Raw genomic sequence first — 23883 nt, 5'->3', positions numbered from 1 at the left:
GGGTCTTCCAATTCTCAGCTTGAACATCACTCCCTCAGCAAAGCTTTTTCCGATTACCACTCACAAATAATCCTTCCTGGGGTGGGTGCTTGGCATGGCAGTTAAGCTGCCGCTACAGATGGCCACCTCCTGTGTCAGGGTGCCTGGATTCAAGTCCTGGCTCCCACTCCTAACTTCATTCACATCTGCTGGTTCATTTTCCAAATGCCTGCAATGGCCAGGGCTGGACTGGGTGAGAGCCAGAAGCCAGGAACTCAGCCCACGGCTCCTACATGGGTGGCAGGAACCCAAATATTTGAGCCATCACCACTGCCTCTCAGGGTCTGCACTGGCAGGAAGCTGGAGTCAGGCGTTGAACCCAGGCACTCAGATATGGGATACAGCATCTTAATGGCTTGGCTAAACACCCACTCCTAAATTTATCTTTTAATTCCATTTTCCATGAACATTTTGAAATACCCTCAGGTATACCACCCCAGAGAAGTTTTCACATCTATGTCTTTCTCATGGAGAGTCATAGCAAGAAATTAACTATAGTGGTTCATCATAGAAGAACCTAAAACCAACATTTAATATAAGTGCTATGTAAAAGTCAAGATAAGTGGGCTAGATCTACATGCATCAACAAAAATGGGTGTCAGAGACATTGTTGAATGAGAAAAGCAGCATAAAGAAAGCAAGAGTACAAGTACTGCACCTGGAGTGCTGCATGTCGCCTGGAGACTCGTGTCTTAGTGAGGGCAAGCAGAAAGGAGAGAAAACAGTGGCCATGGAACCGTTTCAAAGGGGACTTCAGCTGTACCTACAGTGTCACTTCTTCAATAAAAAGCGAGCTGTGGGGACAGGAGTTTCATGCAGTGGTTAGGATGCCGCTTTGGGTGCCTGCATCCCGTATCACAGTGCCTGAGTCCTAGCTCCTCCATTTATGATCCATCTTCCTGCCAGTGTACAACCTTAGAAGCAGCAGGAGATGGCTCAAGTACCTGGATCTCTGCCACCCACATGGGAGGCTCCGATGGAGTTCGTTTTCTGGTTTCCATCTAGCCCATCCCAGGGCTGTGAACCCAGGGCATCTGGGGAGTGAACCAGTGGATGGAAGATCTCTCTTTGTCTGTCTCTCTCTCTCTTTCTCTCTCTCTCTTTCAAATGAAGTTGTTAATTTTAAAATTAACAAATTGATAAATAAAAAAGAGTGGAAGCAAACATGGCCAAATGTTTAAACTTGCTGAACTTGCCTGATGAGCACACAGGGTCGTGTGGGTAGATTTATTGTGATACATTCTTACATGGAATGATTGCATGATTTTTTTAAACTGTTACTAAGAAAGGAAGAACAAAGATGAGAGAGAGGGATCCCAGCTCTGCCACTGGACCTCAGATAAGGGATGTAAGCTTTCAGACCCTTTCTTGTAGGATAGGATTGGCCATGTTCAAATGTCAAGTTTGATTGTGACAATGAATGTGTAGAGTAACTTCCAGATATCACCCATTGGAATATCATCTTGGAGTGAGTCTCTAATAACTTTCTAAATCCATCTTATTTGGAAGACTTTTATTTTTAAAACTGAAAAGAAATTAAGCGGATACATTTTCAAAGTGAATCTGATTCCAAGAAAAACAATGCATTGCTATTGTTTGCACAAAACAAACCATGCACACTATATTGACCCAGATACAAGTAGATTATTTACTAACTGATTTCCTCAAGGAAATAGAAATTAGGTGTTGGAGAACAAGAATAGGAAAGAAGTTTGCATTGCTCTATTATTTTTAATTTTGTACCAAGTATGTAGTTTACATTGCTCTGCTATTGTTTTTAATTTTGTACCAAGTGTGTAGATTCCCTACTCCAAAAATAAGTCTGTTTTATTTTAAACTTAATCTCCAGGTCATGATCTCTCCTGACCCTATAATTCTAAATCCCCCTTATAAAAAAAAAGATCTGGCCGGCACCGCGGCTCACTAGGCTAATCCTCCACCTGCGGCGTGGGTACCCCGGGTTCTAGTCCCAGTTGGGGCGCCGGATTCTGTCCCGGTTGCTCCTCTTCCAGGCCAGCTCTCTGCTGTGGCCTGGGAAGGCAGTGGAGGATGGCCCAAGTGCTTGGGCCCTGCACCTGCATGGGAGACCGGGAGGAAGCACCTGGCTCCTGGCTTTGGATCAACACAGCACGCCGGCCATAGCAGCCATTTGAGGGGTGAACCAACGTAAGGAAGACCTTTCTCTCTGTCTCTCTCTCTCATTGTCTAACTCTGCTTGTCAAAAAAAAAAATTCAGGTTCCAAAAAGGTTCTTAAGAAGTTCTATGTCCAGTCTTCCACCCATGTACACATACACAGCAGGAAAGCCCATGGCAGCCCTGTGTTCTCCTTGCAGTTGGACAAAGTAAAGAACGTGGGGTATGGGATGAGGAGTCGTAAGTTGGTCCCTGTCATCACAGCCTACTCACAGTGTGCCTCTGAGTTCCTTAAGCTCTACGAGCCCAAGATTCATTCCTAAAGCGTGGCTAATGGCAGCACACGGGTGGGGAACACACAGAAAAGAACAGAGATATGACTTTGCAGTCATGCGCACACTGTGTAAGAGGCATGGTTGGTCATGCAGAGCTTGCTCCTCACAAGCATTGTTTCGGTCCCTTTGACGTCCCTGGAAGTGCACCCGTAAGCCTGTGCCCAGGGCTCTAGCAGCCGAGGAAGTCATCTTTGCTCCAGAGATAACCCCGATTCTCTTCTCTCCACAGCCAATATCTTGACAGTGATCATTCTGTCTCAGCTGGTGGCTCGAAGGCAGAAGTCCTCCTACAACTATCTCCTGGCCCTCGCCGCCGCCGACATCTTGGTCCTCTTTTTCATTGTGTTTGTGGACTTCCTGTTGGAGGATTTCATCTTGAACATGCAGATGCCTCCGGTCCCCAACAAGGTCATAGAGGTGCTGGAGTTCTCCTCCATCCACACCTCTATTTGGATCACCGTGCCGTTAACCATCGACAGGTACATCGCTGTTTGCCACCCGTTGAAATACCACACCGTCTCCTACCCAGCCCGCACACGCAAAGTCATTGTCAGTGTGTACGTTACCTGCTTCCTGACCAGCATTCCCTACTACTGGTGGCCCAACATCTGGACTGAAGACTACATCAGTACCTCCATGCACCACGTCCTCATCTGGACCCACTGCTTCACCGTGTACCTGGTGCCCTGCTCCATCTTCTTCATCTTGAACTCCATCATCGTGTACAAACTCAGGAGGAAGAGCAATTTTCGCCTCCGTGGCTACTCCACGGGGAAGACCACTGCCATCCTGTTCACCATCACCTCCATCTTTGCCACCTTGTGGGCCCCTCGCATCATCATGATTCTCTACCACCTCTATGGGGCCCCCATCCGGAACCCCTGGCTGGTGCACATCGTGTCCGACGTGGCCAACATGCTGGCCCTTCTGAACACAGCCATCAACTTCTTCCTGTACTGCTTCATTAGCAAGCGATTCCGCACCATGGCGGCCGCCACGCTCAAGGCCTTCTTCAAGTGCCAAAAGCAACCTGTACAGTTCTACACCAACCATAACTTTTCCATAACAAGTAGCCCCTGGATCTCACCAGCGAACTCGCACTGTATTAAGATGCTGGTATACCAGTATGACAAAAATGGAAAGCCTATAAAAGTTTCCCCTTGATCCTGTAGGACTGGCACCAGATGCCTCTGTCTAATCCATTTCCAGATGGGAGCATGTCCCATCGCACAGCTGAACAGCTCTCCTTAAGAGTGCTAATCCGATTTCCTGTCTCCATAGACTGGTAGGTGAGGAAGGATGGAAGAGAAGAAAGGGGAGCATGGATCTCGTTTTTATTGACACGTTTGTTTTCACCAAGTCGTGTCGGCAGCCAGCCGCAGCTCCTGCCGGTTTGAAGATGCTGCTGGAGATTTGAAGTGTCGTGCTGTGAGTGCTAAGGACACACAAGGTAGAGAAATAGCCTGTGACTTGGTACTGGCACCATCCACCGAGACCGGGAACTGCTCATCTGTGTGACGCACCAAGCCACAGTAGCTGAGCCCACGCTCTTCTTCCGAGAGCCAAGGTCATCCATTGCTCCCCCATGCCGTTGCCAGCAGCTAACGATGCTGACTGATTTGGGACTTTTCCAAGGTGCCCTTTGTCCTAGAGCAGGTTGTAGTCCTGAAGTGGCCCTGGCCCCTCCTCGTTGCAGAGTAAGTGACACTATGGGGCTAGGGGAGTGTTGAATCTCATCCAAACCCTGGCCAGGACCTCCGAACCAACACAGCTAGTGACCCTCAGGCCTGAGGTCTGCTCTGTAGTTTTCTATTTGCCATTATGTATAGTTTTTATCTATCTCCTCCAACACAAAGACCCTGCCTTGTGCAGGAGAAAGGAGGAAATCTTGAGCCCAGAAAAACAAAAAAACAAAGCCCACTCTTGCCATTGTTTGAATCCATCCAGTGTCAGCTGTATACAGTCCCTTGGCTCAAATTGCTTCTTGTTGTGATACCGCGTCTGCTTCCTGGAGAAGCCTTTCATGTGGACAGTTGCCAACCCTGCCCCCTTGCTTGCTGAAGCCCTCACCAAATTGTTTTATCTGAAGTGACTTCCTAACTGAATTTAATATTCAAGGGGCAGGAACTGTAGCTTTCTGGTATGAAAGGAGGTATTCTCAGCCCTGGCTCAGAGTCTGGCTGGCTTTCTCATTAGGCCACAAATGCAGACACAATTGACATGGAAAAGTGCCCTGCTGACTTCTTGTCTGGCCTTTAACACACATGGCTTGCAAGGGCTCGGCCAGTTCTTGGTGAAACTGTTTCACCCAGATCCTTGGCAAAATGATAGAATAGAACTTTATTATTTATTGATTAGCCCTTTGCCTGTTAAGGCAAGAAGAGGTCTAGGATGTAATGAATAGGGGTTTCCACACACATGCTGGATTCTCTTAGCTCCTTCTGTGTTGAGTGATGTGTTTTGAAAGGGAAATCCGTGCTGGAGTTCCTCTTATTTTTATGCCTGTCCCGAATTCTTGGTGTTTGAATTCATCCCTGTACTGGAAGAAATCTCTCTAAATGATTTGGGAATTGTATGATATTTTTGATGACCAAATAAACAGCAGACAGTCCACCTGGAACACTTGGTTCCCCAGGCTGGATCTTTACTGAATTTTGTCCCTAAATTGGAAGACATGTCTGTGCTTTTTAAGGGAATTTGCTATAAATGAATGAAATAGATAAGGCCCTAGGGCAGCTCAAGCCCTACACTTTAGCCAACGCCCTCAATACTAACACAATGTTTTTTTAAAAAATATTTATTTATTTATTTACTTGAAAGGCAGAGTTACAGAGAGGCAGAGGTGGGAGGCCGCGTGTCTTCCATCTGCTGGTTCACTCTCCAAATGGCTGCAACGGCCTGAGTTGTGCAGATCCGAAGCCAGGAGCCAGAAGCTTCCTCCGGGTCTCCTACACAGGTGCAGGGATCCAAGGACTTGGGCTATCCTCTACTGCTTTCCCAGGCCATAGCAGAGAGCTAGACTGTAAGTGGAGCAGCCGGGACTTGAACCGGCACCCCTATGGGATGCCGGCACTGCAGGCAGCAGCTTTATCCACTATGCCACAGCGCTGGCCCCTGCAATAGCATTTCAATCCACATTAATCTTGATGATCTTAATTCCTACTCCTTTTAAATGATTGTAGACCCAAATATTCAATTCTAAAGGCAGCGCAAAACACAGCACACCTGACAGAGCCAAAGTTACCTTTCCCGAGGCCTCAGGAAAGAGCCATGTTGGAGATCACAGTCTATCCCTTTAAGAAACCTGCAGCTAAGTTTTTTCCCCAGCATTGAAGCAGGTGGCTGTCTCTTTGTTTGAAAGCAAGACAGAATTGGCTTGTGTTTAGGGACCATATTGTCTGATCTGATTCTAACGTATCTGAGAATGTTCAGACAACACGGGTTCCCATTAGTAGATGTTCGTGAAGACACTCGGCTAAGAGACAGACGCCTGTCTCGCCTCTCACTCACTCCCCAGGGCCTATGTTCATTGACTGCAGTGGTGGGCAGATTCCCTCATGTCCCTTAACTTGCCTTTCTCTCTCCTTGTCTCTTGTTTGCCAAGCATGTGTAGTTGGCTATGTGTTCACTCAATTCCACCATACCCCTTTATGAATGAACATTGACCAAAGGCTACCTATACTGAATATATATATATAATGTATTTATTTATTTATTTTTAAAAACATAGCTCTAAAAAATGCTAGTTTGAGCTACATGTGAATGAGTAAAAGTGCAATATCTATAAATATTAAGCAATTTCTTTTTAAGGATGTACATAAGATGGAAAATAAGTATGTGAATCTCAGTTGTCTGTTCTACGTTTGTAGACTGTATGTAAAAGGTAATGGTTGATGTTTAACACCTGAGTGTGCATTGAAATGTTTTCCTCAGATACTCGTTTATTTTAATGTCTTAATGTAATGTTTTTTCTTTGACTATATTTTATATTTTGCTAAACAATATTTTCTGAAGTTCTGATTATTGAAGGCTCTCTAGTGATTTTCTGTCTTCTGCTTTAAATGTGTAGGAATACCCATCGGGTTAAGTTAATACATTTCTCCTAAAAGTTATTTCAGATCATCTAAGGACTTTTAATTTATGATATTATTTATCATAGTAATTATGGACAATAATGGAAAAGGATTGTTGGTTGTGTGTGTGTGTGTGTGTGTTCTTTAAGAACTTGTAAGACTTTTTTTTTAGGCCAGTTTTAGAAATAAAGCCTGAATTTTGAAGCCTGTCATGTAAACAGCTGCTGCTGATGGCACTCAAGTAATTGCCTTATCTTGGGTTTTTGCCGTGCCTCTTTCAAAGACTGTTAACTTGTGTCTCCCTTGCTGTATGATTTGTGTCCTTGGCAGGGCACTGCAGCGACACTACACACGAACGTGCTGTGGCTTTTGATTGAGCAACTCACAGGCTGAAATAGCATGTGGGGAAGGAGATGAGGGGGATGGCAGACAAATCATAGAGGACAGACCGTGAGCAGGCATGGACTTCCATTTGCAAACATTCCACAATTGGAAAAGGTTGCTTTGCACAGTTGGTACCTACTGGTCCAACATGGGGAGCCCATCTGAAGTGAATAAAAAACTCTACTGTTGGCCATTCCGGTTTAAAGAATGGAATAGAAAGTTATAGAAAAAATAGTAAATGTTCATATTTTCTTAATTAGATAATATATTGTGTTTGGACTTGTTTGTATTACAATAAATTCTAATATGGTGCAAAATTCATGTTTGGTATTCACGTGTGTTTTCAAACAACTGCAGTACATTGATGCATTTTGTAATATTTTTAACTGACAGATCTAAATTGTATGCAATCAATGCAATGTGGATTTTGATATGTATATAGAAGATGGAGTGATTAGATCAAACTAATCAACATACCCATCACCTCACTTACGTATCATTTTTGTGATGAGACATTTGAGGTTTACTCTCTTAATTGTTTTGAAGCACACGATGATAATTTACAAGTTTAGTCACCCTACTATGCAGTAGCTGTCAGAATTTATTCCCCCAGCATAACTGAAAGGTTGTATTCTTTCACCAACAGTTCCCCATCCCTTGCTCCCACCCACCCCAGCCTGCAGTAACCACCATTCTAATCTCCACTTCCATGAGTCTATAGAAATGAGATAATGTGATATTTGGCTTTCTGGATTATTTCACTTGATTTATTATGTCCTCCAAGTTTCACACTGCTGATTAAAACTTTTAAGTGGATGTCTTAGTCACACATTGTGTTGGGTGCTTGGCAAAGACCAGATTCCACATCATGCCTCCTAAAACCACTGAACTCTCATGTCTGTCATCCTAAATTAGGCAGTGCATGGGATTTAAACCTAAATTCCCTCCTGATGGCACCCTCTGTACATCCCTGAGACAATAATGGCTGTAGGAGTGAGTGAAGATACGGCACAATGGCTCAGAGCTTGGACTTCACCGTCAGCAATGGGACATTGTCCCAGCTCCACCATTCACCAGATGTATGGCCATTCACGAGTCCCTGAAGATCTCTGAAAGGTTGATCTTATCTAGAAAATTGTGCAAGTTTAAACTTTTAATTTATCTGTCTGAAAGTCAGACAGAGGTCTCCCATTACCTGGTTCTCTTCCCCAAATGTCTGCAACAGCCTGGGCTGGGCCAGGCCCAAGCCAGAAGCCTAGAACTTACTCCAGGTCTCCCTTATGAATGGCAGGGACCCGGCTACTTGAAGCATCACCTGATGCCTCCCAGAGTATGCCTTAGCAGTTCCAGGACCGGAACTGAGATGCTTTGATATGGGACGCAGGTGTCGCTAGTGGCATTGTAACCACTGTGCCAGATGTCTGCCCCCACCCCCCAATTTTTAGTTCCCTGAAAGGTAACAGACATTCTCACAGTTAGCCAGCCAGGGCTTGGAGTCAGTTTTTGCAGGCTATGACTTTGCACAGTGTGACCTAGGTCAATGTTCTCAGTCTCTCTGAGTCTCAATTTTCTCTCTCTAAAATGGGCCTAATCATGATTCTAGTAGGTGCCTCCCGAGGAACTGATTGGTAGCAGAGCTTCAAAAAACCTCCCAGCTGTACATTATTTTATGGGTAAGGATGCCAGGTTTACACAGACGAGTGGTTTTGTGTAGAGTGGAGTCCAGGCCACTCAAGCCTTCATCCCTTTCACTCTACCTCATTGCCTTCTCTGCAAGATTCTGAGTCATCCCCTAAAAGAGCACATCATTTTTATGCCCTTTTTAGAGTTTGGTATATTGCATAGCTTTGCAGCTCTTCCAACCCTGGCCATTCAAGCATGAGATATATTATAACAGCATCATAATTAAAACACTCAGCTTGACCTTTCCCTGTGAGGTAGAACTTTTTCTAATTGACTCTATCTGGAATCCTTACCACAGCTCTCAAAGTCGCTATGCATTTTCCCACACAAACCACCATCAATTCTGACAGCCACCCACAAACTATTGTCACAATCCATCTTTGCATCAACTCAGAGAATGAAAGTGACTTACATGCTGGAGGGGAAGTGCAGAAAAGTGAAGAATTTTGGTGAGAGGGTCACGAGTAGAAACGGTCGTGGCCACAGCAACCTCATTAATTGTGTTCACCAGCTCAGAGAGGCAGGATAAAAGTGAGTTGATGGAGGTTGAACTGTTAAATAATAATCCTTTTATGAGCGCACTCAGCTAAATGTGATGGCCCAGCCTCTCTGGAGGGTGTGCAATTAATCCAAGTACCTGCCAGACACAACAAGGGGCATAAGAGGCTCACATCTACTGGGATAAATAGATACTGTGAATTTTCTGGGTTTATTGGGAGAATGTGTCACTGCCAAAAAAAGAAGAAAGAAAAAACTTTCTGATTAAGAAGGAGCAAATAGGGCCACAGGGAAGAGAGGTGCTTTCTCATCAGCTCTCTGCATGAGGTGTTAGCACAGCTATGAAGTTTTGTTACCTAGAAAATGGCATCAACAACATTTCTCTCCACTGGAGATGGAGCCAGAGGAAGTGAGACTTAAGCTGAAGTGTTTGGCACCCAGATTAAACTAAAAGATGAAATCTTCACAGCAGTGTCTACCAACTCCACACATGGTTTCTATCAGAGTCCTTAGAATCTGTTTCTCTAGATGTATTTCAAGATAAGTGTCTACCAACTAATCTTAAATCCTGCCCAGTATTTCAGTAGAAGAATACTGGGCACTGCCCAGAATTTCAATAGAAGACTTGAACCAAGAGATTGTTAACAAGAGTCTGAGCAAGATTAGTGGACCCAACAAGAGTTGCTGAGGCACCTAAGGGACTAGGAATCACAAGACTTCTCACCTGCCTCGGTGTATTGGGCAGTGGGAGCAAAGAATGTAGATGGGGCTCCATGAGGGCTGAATCCTTGGGGGAAGGGCCTTCCAGCAAACGTGTGCTGGGGAGGAAGGGATGGGGCTACCTCTACCCCTCTCTTCCTTCCCCTCAACACTGTGCTGAGGACCCTGACCAGCTAAGCTCAAAAAGAATCATCCAGGAAGACAGCTCAGATGAGATCCACAGTAGCCAGACTCCAAGGCACAGAACAGTGAAGAAGAGATCCAGGATCAAGTGAGAGAAGAACCATTGCAGGATGGCCACCAAAGGCAAGATTCTTATTTTACTGTCACTGACTCACTTGTGAGCCTGAGAGGATCTTAGAGATTATTTTCCTCAAAGATCAAAATAAAGAAGTCAAGTGTTCCAAGAGATCCCCTTGCCCAAGGTCACGCAGCCAGATGTTAGCACGGCCGCTTTCCAATTATCTTTGTACACATTTCCCAGATATCTCCATGGTTTTCTTTAAACCTTCATGGCTAGAAATTTCCCATATTAACCGTTAGCTCCCCTATTAACCAGACTGTCAATCAGATCATTTTAAGGATGGAAATGTAGAGAGTCAAGGAGTGGGTACTCATTTAACAGCCACTGTGTCCCAGACACTCCTATAGTCATTTATCTCACTAATATTTATTACAATATACTGTGTGTCAAGATCTACTTTAGGCATGGGGATTCATTAGTGAAAAGACAGGCAAGACTCCTGACCTTGTAGAAGTTACCTTCTAACAGGAAAAATGAGGCAGGGAAAGCAGCTAAGGCCATTTTGAACAGTGATGCTTACTAGAAAGAAGCAATCCTATAGCAAGTGGAGAGCAGGCAGAAACAGCATTAAATAAGACATTTGAGGAAGATCTATTAGAGAAGGTAGTGGAAGAACTGGATTCCAGATAGAAATGAGACAGTCATACAAAGAGCATTCCAGGCAAAAGGACCAAAAAGTACCGAGAACGTGAAATGGGAATGATTGGGGGCCCTCAAGGAACATAAAAGACTACTATTGCTGAAACATCATGATACAGGCAGAGAGTAGTATGGAACCAGGCAGGGAAAGACAGACAAGAACCAAATCATGTAGAGTTTTGTGGGCCCTGTTGAAGAATTTGGAGAGAAGCCATTAGGGAGTTTCAAGTAGGAGACTGGTGTGACCTTACCTCCTTACCTCCCTTAACCCTCACAACAACTCTGGAAAGGGACTGTTGCTACCTCCATTTTCCAGATGAGAAAATTGAGTTTCATGGAGATTAAATTAAATTTTTCTCCAGATCATAGCAAGTGATTTATGCATCAGTGTTCAATCCCAGTCCTGTCTGGTTCCAAGACAAGGCCACCATGGCCTGTGCTCATTGGCATCCCACACTCACTCCCCTGAATTAACACGTGACCCCATTAGCCTTTTCATCTCCCAAAGTTGATATTGACGCTATCCTCCAATTCCACTAATGAGACAGAAATCACCAGGGCCTAACTCTGTGTGGTTCTAGCTCAAGAGTCAATGTATGTGCTTGGTGAACTCTGGCAGAATGGAGTACAAGTCCTACAAGGGTGTAGCTAAAATAATACAGATTCTACTGGCATAAAAGGCAAAAAAAAAAAAAAAAAAAAAAAAAAAAAAAGTATATACTTTTAAAAACTTTACTGCACAGCCCTCAATAATATTTTCAGTGTCTTTTTGGCAAGTGCATTTATACACAGATTTTAACTCTTGGTCTTTCTCCAGCTTAAACACTATCTCTTTAAAACAATTGTCCCTGCCTCTGTCCAAGGTACTGAAATCATTTGGCCACATTTCTTTGCTCAAAAACAGCAACATCTGCCCTAAGAAAATTTTATGAGTGAAAGTATAGATTTGCACTCAGACTTGGGACAAAATTATTTCCTTTATAAATATTTAAAAGGAGATTTCATATAGAATCAATTTCCTCTAGGGCCTTGCTCCTCACATCACGGTCCATCTATCAGCAGCATCTGCATTGCCGGTGACATTGCAAGAAATGGAGATTCGCAGGCCCTACCTAGTGAGCCTGGTGAACCAGAATCCGAATTTTAATAAGATCCCCAGGTGATTCATATACACATAAAAGCTTGATAATCACTTCCTGGTGCAGTTAAAACAGTAGTAGTTACACCCTTGGGAAGCGTTCAAAGATTCCAGTGTCCAAGATAAAGTCCAGGCATCATGTGCTTTGAAGCTTCTCCAGAAGATTGCAATGTTCAGGCAAAAGTCTTTAAAGAAAACTTTAGGCATCAGCATTGTCTCACAACAGGTTAAGGCACAGCCTGCAATGCCTCCATCCCATATCAAAGCACTGGTTCAAGTCCTGGATGTCCAGCTTCTCATCCACCTCCCTGCTAATATCCCTGGGAAGGCAGCAGAAGATGGCCCAAGTACTTGGGTCTCTGCCATCTGCATGAGAGACCTGGGTGGAGTTTCAGGCTCCAGCTTCAGCCTGGCCCAACCCTGGCTGCCGTGGCCATTTGGGAGTGTAAATTGGCAGATGAAAGATTTCCTCTCTCTCTCTCATCTTTTCCCCCTTTATTCTCTCCGTCTCTCTCTCATCTCCCCTTATCTCTGTCACTCTGCCTTTGAAATAAATAATTTTAAAAGAAAATTTTATTTCAGTATCATAAATGGAAAATCAGTATCATCTACCACACACACAAAAAAAAGATTTTTAAAAGATGAAAAAGAGGCCGGCGCCGTGGCTCACTAGGCTAATCCTCCGCCTGGCGGCGCCGGCACACCGGGTTCTAGTCCCGGTCGGGGCGCTGGATTCTGTCCCGGTTGCCCCTCTTCCAGGCCAGCCCTCTGCTGTGGCCCGGGAGTGCAGTGGAGGATGGCCCAGGTGCTTGGGCCCTGCACCCCATGGGAGACCAGGAAAAGCACCTGGCTCCTGGCTCCTGCCATCGGATCAGCGCGGTGCGCCGGCCGCAGCGCGCCGGCCGCGGCGGCCATTGGAGGGTGAACCAACGGCAAAGGAAGACCTTTCTCTCTGTCTCTCTCTCTCTCACTGTCCACTCTGCCTGTCAAAAAAAAAAAAAAAAAAAAAAAAAAAAAATAAAAGATGAAAAAGACTGTCAATAATTCTCAACACACATTATGATCTGAACCTGATGTTTATTCTCTTGTTGAAAATAAAAGATGAGTGTTAAAGACCTCCTATTGCCATCTTGAGACTTTCTCCTTAACCTGATCAGAAGGATTGATAGAAAATTAAAGGGAAACTCTTTCACAAAGTGCTTCAATATTACCCAAGCCAAGACTTGTGCTATCAAAACCCACTAGCACACATCTGTGTCATAGGTGTTTTACATCAAGAAAAAGTGATGTAATAAATAAGAAGTCTTCTGCAGCTTCAGTTTTAAAAAATTATTCCCAACTTTAGCTGCACTTGAGATTCACCTTATTTTATTTTGAAAATAAAAGCTATGTCCAGGCCACAAAAAAAAAAACCCTATGTCCAGTTGAAAAACAAAAACAAAACTAACAAAAATAATCCTTTGGCACAGTGGTTAAGCCACCACTGGAATACCACTCTCCAATATCAGAGTGCCCAGGTTTTTGTTCCAGCTCCACTCCCGATTCCAGCTTCCTGGTAATACACATCCTAGGAGGAAGTGAGTGATGGTTCAAGTAGCTGGGTATGTGCCACAAACATGGGGGACCTGGACTGAGGTCCAGGATCCTGGGCATTCGGGGAGTGGTTCAATGGATGATCTCTCTCTCTCTCTCTCTCTCTCTCTCTGTGTGTGTGTGTGTGTCTTTCTCCCTTCCCCTCTTTCGTGAAAAAATGAAAAAAAAAAACTTATGTTCAAATCCGATCTCCAGGTATATTAAATCAGAATCAAGGCATCGAAATTTTCAAAACATTCACAGGTGATTCTAATACACAACAAATGGGGAACGCTAGGTTACTTAGTAGCGCTTGGTGGACTAGGAGAACCAGAAGGTCATAATACAATGCTTCCAAAGCATCTGTCATATGACCACTTCAAAGATTCAGATTCCCTGGCTGGTTGAGGTCTCCCAGTGTATGCATATCTCAGTATAGAGGCTTAAGGGTACTGGAACAAGTTTAGAAATAGATTCAAGAAATGAGCAAGTAGAGATCAATTATAACTCTATTATTGGAAGGATGAATTGGAGAACCTTACCTGGGTCCAGAACTTCCTACTCAACCAGTTAAGATCTTGAATGAACCACCCGTGAGACCACCTGGCACTGCATAGAAAACCATTACCCAAACTGTTGCAAGCAGACTTTGTGGCCCCAAGCCCAGCCCTGCTGGAAAAAGACAGTTAGAGGTGGGTCCCCAGACCCTCCTCTGGAATCCAAGCCTGGAATGCAAACCAGTGAGAGTTCCTGTATGGAAGGCGGGAGAAAAGGAATAATTCCTCCCTCCTGGGGCTGGGCTAGCCTGAGAGGTGGGGGAAGGGGTCTTGTTGTCTTATATTGTGTTGCTTCTCCCAGTTCTACAAATCAACTAAGGCCTTTCCTTGCCTTTGAGGGTGGGGTGAAAAAGAAGAACTGGAAGATGTTATCTTCCTAATACTTCTGAGAGCTGGATAAAGAAGCCCTGTTATGGGCTGAGGCAGAACTTTCAGAAAGGGAACATGGTTCCACCTACACTCACTCCTCATGACCCAGGGATTTCACTAAGTTGGCTCAGAGAATGTCACAACCCACAAGGAGACAGTCAGGTGTACTGCACTGTGAAAAGGCTTAGAGAAAAATACAAGAAAAAGTCCTCCTGATCCTCAAAGTAGGGCTGCTGTGTGTCTCCAAAGGCCTCAGCCCTGGTCTACTCATTCTCCCAGCTGTCACACAGTTTTCTGACACTCTAAAATTTAAAAAAAAAATGATTTTAATTGACTTTGATTGAAATAAGAAGACCCAAACAATAGCACTTTTTGGTGTGAATAACAGTGGGGCCAATATCAGACACCTTGAAAGCATTTTAACCCAAGAAGAAAATTTTCTGGTGCCAAAGGATGTGGGTCTTGTTGATCTAGGTTCAAGTCCTGACTCCACTACTTTCCAGCCGAATGATTTCGGACAAGTCACTTCCAGTCTTTGGGTTTCTGTTGCATCAGCTAGAAAATGGAAATAACAATGGTACGTTTTTCAAGAGGGGTGATGGGAATTATTTATCATATTTTTAAGTGTCTGGAACATTATTCATAAACTTATTAATATGTTGTATCATTGGTTTGTTCCCTGGAATAGAACAGAGAGAACCTGACACATTTCAGAACTTCTTTGAGAAGCAGAATTCACTAGAGTGACAAGGGTATTCCCAGGCAGAAAGGGTTAAGCTGTGTCATGTTCTAGTTCTCTGTCTTTTCCAAAGTAGAGAAAGTATATCACTCATTGCAGTCATCCAGTGACAGTTCCTGAAAAAAGATGGAGCACTTAGGATCTGGAAGGAAGAAGCAGGCCATCCATCACTCCATACTCAATTTCAACCGCAAGGAAGGTGGCACCCAGCTTTACCTTAGTTCTCTCTCTCAAGTAGTTTTCCTCCATTGCTAATGTGTGTGGTGAATCTTCAGCCTTCAGGGCGATGGGATGGCCACTGCTGAAGGCCACTCCCACAGTTGCTGCAATCATTTGGCTTCGGTGAGGATCAAAATGGAAATAGTCTCGTTGCTGAGTGTTGATCCAGGTGACCTGTCCTCACTATGTCAAGTGTGTCTCTAGGGCTCTGAGAGAGGATACAAATAGGACAGTTGGAGACAAGGGCTCCTTGTTATTATAAATTAATCTTGTAAATATTTGATTTCTAAGGCTGTAAGGAAATGACTCCCTGTGGCTATATATGTGCGCCTCTGAGTGCATCCAACTGACATGGCTGTGCCCATGAGGTCTGCAAGGGAAATGCCACAACCAGGAGGGAGAAGGACAGGGTCTTCCCCAAAGGGTGAGGTCATCACAGTCTGTCTTCGGGGAGAGGAGTAGGGCATCAGGCAGGAGGAAAGGAATAGGCCTGGGAAGGCAGGAGAGAGAGCTCAGCTTCTCCTTGTCTTGACGAGCAGTCCAGATAGATGTCTACAGGTTTCCCAGAGAGTGCATACTTAAGGTAGGGCTTGAATCCAGAAGAAAAAGGACTTCCTGAGACCCCACTAGTGCCACTAATGAGACAGCTGTCTGGAGAGGCAATCCTACTCTAAGGTTGTCTATCTCCTTAAAGTTCTCTTTGGTGGTTTTCTGTCATAGTTCCTAGCTTTCAGCAGAGTCCTCTTTAAAGATTTCCTCTTATCTGCATTGCACTGAAATTTTAAATAAATGTGCATATACGCCCAGCTGAGACTAGCACAGCTTTAGAAGTGGGACACACCCCCAGCCTGCCCCCACCCCACACACACACAAGGGAAGGTTATTCCAGCATAGGTATACCCATCACTTCTCCATCAATAAGAGATCCTATCTGTGGCCATCCTGGGATGTGACGGCTTTCTTTCAAGAGCTAGGGAATTATCATACAGAGGTTTTAAAGATCTCTGAGATGGAGGAATCTTACCAGCCTCCTTTGGTCCTTGGACTTTGAAATTAGCCAGCATCTCCTGGAAGCCATTAGAGATGCCTCTCCTTTTCCCATCTCTTCTCCTTAACTAACCACATCTGAACAGACGCAATGTCAGTTCTCTCCAAGAACTTCTTAACTAGTATCTTTTCTTCCAAATCCCCATTAAATCTTAACAATGGTATCACTAATAAATGTTATTGGAAAGTATTAGAAGAATGGGACTGGGAACTTAGAAATTCTACCAAATAGTAAGACCAATCTCAACCCCTTACCTAATTGTTTCTCCCTCCTTTGTAGAATACAAAGCAACCATTTCTCCCTAGTTCATAATCCTCTTTAAATTTTCAGCAAGTTTTTAACTGCATCGCTTTCTCCTCTAATCCAAATAACTATACTCTGTAACTCTTAAATTCTCTCTCACCTCTTTTTTGTTTGCAATACTGCAGTAATTCTTGTGTTTCTTTCCAAGTTCACTCCAAGCACCAGTGTTATCTCCACTGCCCACATATAATTTCATTGCTGGCAACCTATTTCTTTTATCTACTTTTCCATAGTGAGATAGAAGGGCAGACAGAACTTAATCAGGGAAAATAATTTTAGATTAGTTTAGATAATTTTTAAATTAACTACAACAAGTTTAAAGCAGAGGCTCTCCAGTTCTCTTTGTTGACAGCCCACTTTCAAATAGCAGAACCTTTTGGCACTTACTCGAAGGGATCAACAGAATGAAAGTGAGTCTTACAAACTCAGCACTAGTTGCAACACAACTGACTTCTGCAGAACAGTTATATCTCATGCCTTCAACAAAAACCTCCTCGCTTATTAAACTCATCATTCAATGGTCTTTCAGTGTGAGCTGTATTTTCACCAGAAGCATTTACTGGTCTGTCTGTGCTTACTGACACTTTCACAAAGTGAAAATCTTATGACTTCTAGGTTTCCAGAATTCAACAAACCTAAATTTAACTGAATCAAAGAAAAGAGAGTGAAATAAAATAAAATAATAGTATGCATAGCAAGTGTTATCCTCTATGAGGGTATTTCCAAAAGCTCATGGAAAATTAAATTACATGATGAACTTATGTTCCCATGAACTCTTTGAAAAAGTCTCTTATATTCTTTAACATGAGTGAATAAAGGAACGGAGCACACAGGTCTATAACTAATTGAGCTCTGAGTGCCACATCTCAGCATGTGTGCATAGCAATTGTTGGGAGTGATCCAGTGTCAGAAAAGTGTCAGAGTTTCATGAAACTTGTTCTCCAAACACAAGTCCGCTACTTCAATTGGTCTTTGATTGAGTAGATACAGGTAGTCCTTGACTTAATGATAGTTCAACTTGTGATTTTTTTTTCCTTTGCAATGGTGTGAAAATTATATGCATCCTATACAAATCATACTTTGGCTTTTAAATTTTGGGTTGTTGGTATGTGGTTCTATCCTCTCTTGTGATGTTGGGCATTGGTGGTGACCACACCTCCCAATCAGCCCTATGATTACAAAAGGGCCGCCACCGTGGCTCAATAGGCTAATCCTCCGCCTTGCGGCACCGGCACACCAGGTTCTAGTCCCGGTCAGGGCTCCGGATTCTGTCCCAGTTGCCCCTCTTCCAGGCCAGCTCTCTGCTGTGGCCCGGGAGTGCAGTGGAGGATGGCCCAAATGCTTGGGCTCTGCACCCCATGGGAGACCAGGATAAGCACCTGGCTCCTGGCTTCAGATCAGCATGATGCACCGCCGGCGGCGGCCATTGGAGGGTGAACCAACGGCAAAAGGAAAACCTTTCTCTCTGTCTCTCTCTCTCTCACTGTCCACTCTGCCTGTCAAAAATAAAAAATAAAAAAAAGGAAGCAACTGATGCTCTATGGGTGTTCTGTGTTGCTGAGCTAATGCTAGGTAGGTTAGGAACTTTCAAGTTACGATAATGTCAGCCTACAATGAGTTTATTGAGACATATCCCAGGGGATACCTTTGCTATATATCATAAATCATTTTATTAATGGTTTAACTGACTTTCAAAGGAAATTTTTGTTATTTTCACCCTTGCTCATTCATTTTGAACCTAATCCTCATCAAAGGAAGATCTTAAAATCGTTCTTGATTCATGGGGAATTTAGTTCAGAAATACAAATTTCTCCTTTAAGAGTGGTAAACTGGCACTAAGTGTCTACTTGTTCCCAACGTCATGGTGGAGAAGGCCCTGTTGACAGAGTGACAAGCAGTTTCTTTGATGAAAATAACAATGTTTCTAACACTAATAGATTTAACATTTTACTTTTATATTCACTAAACACCTTTTGTCTGATTGTTTAAAATGCTTTCCAAAGATTGTACAGATAATTACCAAGCTCAAAAACAATGGTTAGTGTGGGAAATCAATGATGTTTTTAAGGTTTTGCCAGTTAAAGTAAATGACTCAGCAATATGCTCACTAAATTTTTCTTAAAAATGCATTGTACCCAAAACACTGGAAAAAATCACTTGTTTTGAGAATTTAACACGAACAATTCACTTAATGATCTTTCGGTGGAGTTTTTAACACAGTGATTCCTGACAATATACAATGTAATTTCCCTCGTGTGCTCAATCTTTTTTCAATACCAGCATAATGCTGCTTCTTTCTTCTAGAATTTGTGCCCACTCCACCTCGCATGCCAGGCTCCACTTCCCTGACAAACACTGATTCTGAGTGTGTATTCTCAACTGCAGCTGAGATAAGATGGTGCCCACTGATTGACTGAAATGTGGGGGGAGATCCAAGAAGTTTCCTTTGGCAGGCCATCTGAAAATCACTGGGTTAGATATTAATATAAATGTGCTGGAAATTTATGATGTGAATCAGATAATGACACGAAGGAGAAGTTGGAAAGAGCACTGATTTAGGAAGAGGGAAGACTTGGGTTCCAGTTGTAGCTTTGCCACTAACTTTCTGAGAACAGTCCCTAAACACCGACTCATAGAGTGTCCTCCCCTGCAAGATGAGGGACTGACTCCAGGAAGAACCATATACACATGAGAAATGGACTTCAAATCCTTGGTAAATTGATTTAAACATAATAAGGCAGAGATTCCAAAAGAAAATCAGGGGAGTGGTTTTTTAAAAAATAATTTTCTAGTTTTAAATTTGAATATCTTTTCTTTTTTTTAAAAAAAAAGATTCATTTATTTATTTGAAAGAGTTACAGGGAGAGAGGAGAGGTAGAGAGAGAGAAGGAGAGGAGAGAGAGAGAGAGAGAGAGGTCTTACATCCGCTGGTTCACTCCCCAATTGGCTGCAATGGCTGGAGCTGTGCCAATCCGAAGCCAGGAGCCAGGAACCAGGAGCCAGGGGCCAGGACCCTCCTCCATGTTTCCCACGCCAGTGCAGGGGCCCAAGGACTTGGGCCATCTTCTACTGCTTTCCCAGGCCACAGCAGAGAGCTAGATCGGAAGTAAAGCAGCCGGGTCTCGAACCTGTACCCATATGGGATGCCGGCGCTTCAGGCCAGGGCATTAACCCACTGCGCCACAGCACCGGCCCTGAATATCTTTTCTTAAGCTCATACACACACAAAAGATAAGAGAGGGAATGAAAATATTATAGATTTAATCATGTAAAAAGCTTAAAATTCTTTATGATAAAACACATCCTCAATATATCTAAAACAAGCTTACAGAAAAGTTATACACATAGATACAGAACACTAAGAATTAATTACCTCAATCTATAAATAGTGGTTACTAATCAAAAACGTAAAGAACACATAGAGAAAAGGTAGAAAAGGTGTGAAAAGGCAATTCCTAAAATAAGAAACACCAAGAACCTGGGTTTATGTTCTCCAAGGAAATGAAATCGGTATGATCAGTGTGGGAAAGAGATCTACATTCCAAGTTTATTGCAGCACTAGTTACAGCAGCCAAATACACAGTCAACTAAGTGTCCATTGTTGGTTGGATGAACAAAGAAAATATGTCTCATATAAATATGACAGATTTTATATATATAAAATATACATGTATGTATATGTCATAGATATAAACATGTATACATATTTATATCACACATACATATATATATACACACAATTGATGCTATAGCTTGACTATAATTTGGCTTCCAAATGCATGCAGAACTTTAAACCCCAAAGCTGTAAGTTAATCATGTGAAGAGGATCAGATAATCTAATGATGATGTTTAGGAGGTGGGCTTTGTGGGAGGTCTTAGGTCATTGGGGGCATGCCCTTGGCAATTGATTTTCTTCATCAGATTGTTATAAAAGCCTAAATTGGGCCCAGCTTCTCCCTCCATCTCCTCATCTCTCTACCTCCCTACCTCCCCCCAAATAAATAAATTTAAAAAAAAAAATCAGTCTCATAGAAGTAGAACACACGTTAATGTTTACCAGAAGTTGGAGAGGGTGAGTGGAAGGGGACGGCTTGGTCCACAGCCCCAAAGTTGTAGTAAGATAAGAGGACTAAGTTCCAGTGCTCTGATGCTCCACAGGGTGGCTGAAGTCAACAAGACTGTATCATTCAGAATAGCTGGAAGAGAGGATTTCAAATGCTCCACTACAAAAAAACAGCTAACTGTTTGGAGTGATGAATATGCTGGTCGCCCTGTTTGCTCATTACACCAGATACTCATATATTGAAACTTCACATTGTACCCAATACAATTATTTTGTGTCAATTTTTTAAAAAGTACAGAAAAGAATACCAATGATAAGAAAATATGAAGAGCTTTATTACTATTTAAAGAGATGCAAAGTAAAACAATATGAAGTCGTTCTATCTTGCCAGGTGTCACCAACGCTCAGCCAGCAGCGTGGTGAAATATGTCTTTCTTCCGTACTCTTAGCAGTAGTTGAAATTCATATAACCTTTTCCAAGGGAAAGTCAGCAATAGCTATTAACATTTCATGTGCGCTCACCTACCAATGACTCAACAATTCCAGCTCTAGGCATTTACCATTTTGTAAATTGTTGACAAACCATACCAAGATATTTGAACAAAGATATTGCAGCTTTGTTTTGTAATGAGGTATTGGAACTATCCTAAATGTCGATCAATAGGGAATGTGTTAAATAATTACTATGCCTCCAGAAATCTGTTTTAAAATGTTAAGGTAGATTTCTATGTACTCATGGCTAAGACAACCTACTAGCTATGTTTAAGTGAAAAACTAGCATGCGTAGTGTAATCTCATCTTGTTTCTAAAGGAAAAATACAGTGTATTTATGTTTTTTAATTGTTTAAAATTTTTTAATGATTTTTTTTATTTGAGAGGTAGAGATACAGACAGACAGAGAAGGAGAGACAGAGAGAAAGGTCTTCCACTCACTAATTCACTCCCCAAATGGCCACAACATCTGGAGCTGGGCTGATTCGAAGCCAGGAGCCAGGAGCTTCTTCCGGGTCTCCCACATGGGTACAGGGGCCCAAGCACCTGGGCCATCTTCTACCGCTTTCCCAGGCAATAGCAAAGAGCTGGATCGGAAGTGGAGCAGCCGGGACTCGAACCAGTGCCCATATGGAATGCCCGCACTGCAGGTAGAATATTAACTTACTGCACCACAGCGCGGTCCCTTGTGTTTATGTTTAAAGAGTGACTGCAAATGTTAACATAGAATAAAAAATACTCTGGTGATTTTCAGATAAACTTTAAATATCTGATTTGGTTAATGTTCAATGGTTATGTATCCATTTTATTGTGATTAAACCATATATACAATTTATAAAACTTTTGTCCTATATTATTTATAAATAAGTCTGAAAATGAGAATATTGGATCATGGAATAAGTTCACTTAACTCAGGAGAACACAAAAGCTTTTCTTCTGGAGACCTTTAGTTTAGCACTCAGAAGTCATACACATCAACAGGCTTTTGTACGAATAAATGGACGGATGAATGGATGGGTGGGTGGATGGATGGGTGGGTGGGTGGATGGGTGGATGGATGGATGGATGGGTGAGTGGATAGATGGGTGGTTGGGTGGATGGGTGGATGGATGGATGGGTGGGTGGATGGATGGGTGGATGGATGGATGGATGGATGGGTGAATGGATGGATGGATGGGTGGTTGGGTGGATGGGTGGATGGGTGGATGGATGGATGGGCAGACGGACAGATGAGTACTCGGTTCTCAAAGGCAGGTTGCTCTTGTTGTTTTGATTGGCAACTTGAATAACTCCAGATAGACAGTCACTCTGAAGCTAGGTGGCTTTCCAAAAACAAATGTGAGGATTATTGACTACTATGGCTTTTGGAGTCTATTCCTCCCAAGCAAACAGCTGATGAGGGACCCAGATGAGATGAAGAGACAGCGACCACAGCAGCTCCGCTTAGCTGAAGGCAAACCTTTCCCCTCCATGGGTTCCAAGTTATCTGCAAGTGTGGTGCTTGTTGAGTGCAAGGCCAGGTTTCCATGGTGGTGTCTGTAGGCACCAGCTGGGTAGAAGGAGACCTTGGGATGGGAGAGTTGTGCCTGAGAGGCAGCAGCGTCTCTGAGCAATTGACTTTCCTTTTTGGTTTATACATACGCTGCTAGGGTTATAAAAGGAACTAATTGGTGTCATATTATACCACAGTCCAAAAAGGGCTAAAATGTGTAATCATCCAAATATATCCCTGCTTCAGCGCCCTATGGACACAGCAAAAGCTAAATTGGAAACGTTCCATTAGTTAGAATGTCCGCAAGTGTTGCCGCCTTGCCTCTGAGTTCATGCACAGCCCTGTTTGTTATCTGTTCCCACTCTGCCAGCACTCACCTCCATGGAGTCCTCCCCAATCCCCCTCTCTGTCCCTGATCCCCCTCTCTGTCCCCGGTCCCCCTCTCTGCCCCCGGTCCCCCTCTCTGTCCCCAATCCCCCTTTCTGTCCCCGATCCCCCTCTCTGTCCCCCGTCTCCCTCTCTGTCCCCGTCCCCCTCTCTGTCTCCAGTCCCCCTCTCTGTCCCCAATCCCCCTCTCTGTCCCCGATCCCCCTCTCTGTCCCCGGTCCCCCTCTCTGTCCCCCGTCCCCCTCTCTGTCCCCGGTCCCCCTCTCTGTCCCCCGTGCCCCTCTCTGTCCCCAATCCCCCTCTCTGTCCCCGGTCTCCCTCTCTGTCCCCCGTCCCCCTCTCTGTCCCCGGTCCCCTTCTCTGTCCCCGATCCCCCTCTCTGTCCCCGGTCCCCCTCTCTGTCCCTGTCCCCCTCTCTGTCCCCGGTCTCCCTCTCTGTCCCCCGTCCCCCTCTCTGTCCCCGGTCCCCCTCTCTGTCCCCAGTCCCCCTCAGTGATATCTTCTGATCATCAAGAACTTCAGAGGACCTCTCTGCTGCCACTGCTCATGAAGGGCACCTTGGGGGGCCGGCCCTGTGGCACAGCGGGTTAATGCCCTGGCCTGAAGCGCTGGCATCCCATATGGGTACAGATTCGAGACCCAGCTGTTCCACTTCCAATCCAGCTCTCTGCTGTGGCCTGGGAAAGCAGTGAAAG

At 43.9% G+C, this 23883-nt stretch overlaps 1 protein-coding gene across 1 annotated transcript in view; it reads left to right on the top strand.

Annotated features, from left to right (window-relative positions):
• Window positions 1-7272, top strand: part of GPR139 (G protein-coupled receptor 139) — a 47437-nt gene extending 40165 nt beyond the window's left edge. The window contains exon 2 of the mRNA XM_051847941.3: window positions 2738-7272. Within this exon, the coding sequence (XP_051703901.3) occupies window positions 2738-3672 (935 nt within the window). The 3' untranslated portion in view covers window positions 3673-7272. The remainder of the gene's footprint in view (window positions 1-2737) is intronic.
• Window positions 7273-23883: the final 16611 nt, after the last annotated feature.

Source organism: Oryctolagus cuniculus, chromosome 19 (genome assembly GCF_051225735.1).
Source record: "Oryctolagus cuniculus isolate XC-2025 breed Fujian yellow rabbit chromosome 19, ASM5122573v1, whole genome shotgun sequence".
Classification (NCBI taxonomy): domain Eukaryota; kingdom Metazoa; phylum Chordata; class Mammalia; order Lagomorpha; family Leporidae; genus Oryctolagus; species Oryctolagus cuniculus.
Note: the sequence above shows the minus strand (reverse complement) of the source record. Positions and strands in the feature narration are given on the sequence as shown.